Raw genomic sequence first — 2,884 nt, forward strand, 5'->3', positions numbered from 1 at the left:
TCTTTGAACGATGAAAACAAATTTGTGTTTTGCGACTCTCTCTCTCTCTCTCTCTCTCTCTCTCTCTCTCTCTCTCTAAAGATCTTTATATCAAGATAAAGCTTTTACTTGCGCTGATATTGCTGTTTTACAATCGACTATTTGAAAAATACGTAACAAGAAAGAAACAGACATGAGTACAACATACCTTTTTGGAGTTTACTTTGAAGTTTTTGGTTTTCATTTTTAAGAAACTGAACTACGGCTTCTTGCTTTCGTAGCTGTGGAGTTAGAAACACCAGTTTTAGAACACTGATATATTAATACCATGAGCAACGAGAAGGAAAAATATATATATATATATAATATTTAATAAGAATTTCTGATCCAAAATAAGCTTAGTGGATCCAAACTTAAAGGTAACTATACATTAATGAAAACATACTATATCTAATACTGTTACCAGAAGCACTTAAATCTTAAATTCACAAGAAAACTGAAGCCCATAATGAGTAAGATACTGTTCAGAATATTTATGGCTATAAACCCAATAACATCTTATGAGATTCGACTAGTTTAGGTACTTATGTTAGTCCCAAGTTACCTAAAATTGAACCAACTTTGCAAAATATTCTTCGTTAGTGTAAATATCAAATATAACCAAAATTATCATAAACATTATAACCATTAATATTCATGTAGCCAACCAAAAAGAAATGTTCACAAGTGTTAAATGAACTTTTAATTAACTAAAGATAAATCTTTACAAGTGTCAAAATTAATTAAACTAATAAAAGAAATATATATGCGTAGGAGGTAAAATTGGTTTAAACTAACCAAAGAGAAACCTTCACTGGTTTTTAAATTGGTTTGAATTATCAAAATACAAGTCTTCAGAAGTGTTAAAATTAATTTAAACTAACCAAAGAGAATTTTTTACAAGTGTTAAAATTAAATTAAAGTAACCAAATATAAACCTTCACAAATGTTAAAATCAGCTTAAACTATTCAAATACACGTCTTCAAAAGTGTGAAAGTAAGTTTAAACAAACCAAAGAGAATTCTTTACAAGTGTTAAAATTAAATTAAAGTAACCAAATATAAACCTTCACAAATGTTAAAATCAGCTTAAACTATTCAAGTACACGTCTTCAAAAGTGTGAAAGTAAGTTTAAACTAACCAAAGAGAAATCTTCAAATGTTGAAATACTTGAAATATTTAAAGCTATCGTAAATAAAAAAACAACTAAAACCTAAAAAAACTGAAAGGAGCATATTATTACAAAAATGCCTGAAAGTTCCAGTTAATAATAAATGCAAAAACTGGATTGAGCGTAACACGTAGTCTGCAACGGATGTGACAAATATATAGCACTGTTTGAATACTATCATCACATACTCTTCTAGTTCTCGAAAATCCCTAAGGATTTAAAACGAAATAGGCCTAACACTAATGTCTTATGACAAGTATAATTGTAACAACAACAACAAAAAGCTTTATTTGGTTGTTAAGCATAAAACTACACAAAAGGTAACCTGCGCATTTCTCAACCAGGGTATCGAAATCCGATCATTAGCGTTAATAAGTTTACAGACTTACCGCTGAGCCACCGCGTGTGGAGGGGTGGGGGGCATTAAATAAACAGATTTATTTCCAGGCACTTTCTCTGCATTTCCCAAACAATGGCAAACTACCAAAGAAAAACCGACCTTTTGACCTGTATGGTCAATTTTAGTTGGTTCGACCAATTATGCAGAACTGTTATAGATACATCTCGTGAGCTGCAAAACGAATTATTTACACAGCATTGAAACTACCATATATAACACAAATATATAAGCATCAGAAACTACAAAGAGCATTTATATGTAGCGCTGTTATATTAATAACAAGACCCTCGAGAACGATCTGTACATAAGGCTGACACACCGTTTCCATGAGCTATAAAAACGAACTACATATAACACTTTCAGCTGTGGAAACGTTGTAATATGGCAGTCAGTTCCATTCTTCGTCGGTAAAGTGTAGCCTAAGAATTGGCGATGGGTGGTGTTGATTAGGTACCTTCCTTTGAGTCTATTACTTGTAAATTAGGGACAGCTAACGTAGATATCTCTCGTTTAACAAACAAACATAAAGAACCTTACAAACTACAGATATAAAATCCCCTTTAATCAATACGTAAACTATTGTCAGTTTGCTTTATCTAGTTATTCCTTGCCATCTAAGAAAGTCAGACAGAGATGGGGTGGGCTCTGGTGGTTAGGGAGCTTGGACTTTAAAACCCCAAGGTTCATGGTGTGTTACCCATTGCCACAAAAAAAAAACAACTCCGAATTTTGGGACTGTGGGTTTGCTAAAGTAATAACGGTCAAATCCCACTATTTGGCCAGACAAGAGTAGCCTAAGCTATTGACTAGTTGCTTTACCTCTAGAATTAGCGAAGGTTATGCGCAGATAACCCTTTGTTTAGCTTTGCGCGAAAATTATGAATAAAAACAAAACAAAACAAAAAACACGAAAGTATCGTGAAAAACCATATAAGGCTTTGCTATGGTAAGTTGTACTTCACCATTAAATATGGTTATCTAAAAGAAATAATGCTATTTCCTTGCAATTTTTGTATATATATTTAATTTTTAGAAATATTTTTTTCTAGCGAGTTCACTTTTATACAGGTCCATAAGTTTACATTGACTGTTTTGAAAGAACAGCAATATTAAAGGAATCGATTATTGACAGCATTGGGTGACTTTTACAGCTAATACCACACATTCATGGTTCCTTTATTATTCTTCAAGGAAAAGTACCCTAAAGTCAATTCGTTGTCCTCTCTAGCTACAGAAGTTGAGTAATCACCAATACTTTCATTATATAATTCAGGTTAAGTGAAATAGCTTTGAT

General features: G+C 32.2%; 1 protein-coding gene across 1 annotated transcript in view; it reads right to left on the reverse strand.

Annotated features, from left to right (window-relative positions):
• LOC106459192 overlaps positions 1-2,884 on the reverse strand; it is a 67,401-nt gene that overhangs the window by 2,651 nt on the left and 61,866 nt on the right. The window contains exon 12 of the mRNA XM_022385622.1: positions 188-260. Coding sequence (XP_022241330.1) covers positions 188-260 — 73 coding nt within the window. The remainder of the gene's footprint in view (positions 1-187; positions 261-2,884) is intronic.

This window comes from Limulus polyphemus, unplaced genomic scaffold, assembly GCF_000517525.1.
Source record: "Limulus polyphemus unplaced genomic scaffold, Limulus_polyphemus-2.1.2 Scaffold573, whole genome shotgun sequence".
Taxonomy (NCBI): Eukaryota; Metazoa; Arthropoda; class Merostomata; order Xiphosura; family Limulidae; genus Limulus; species Limulus polyphemus.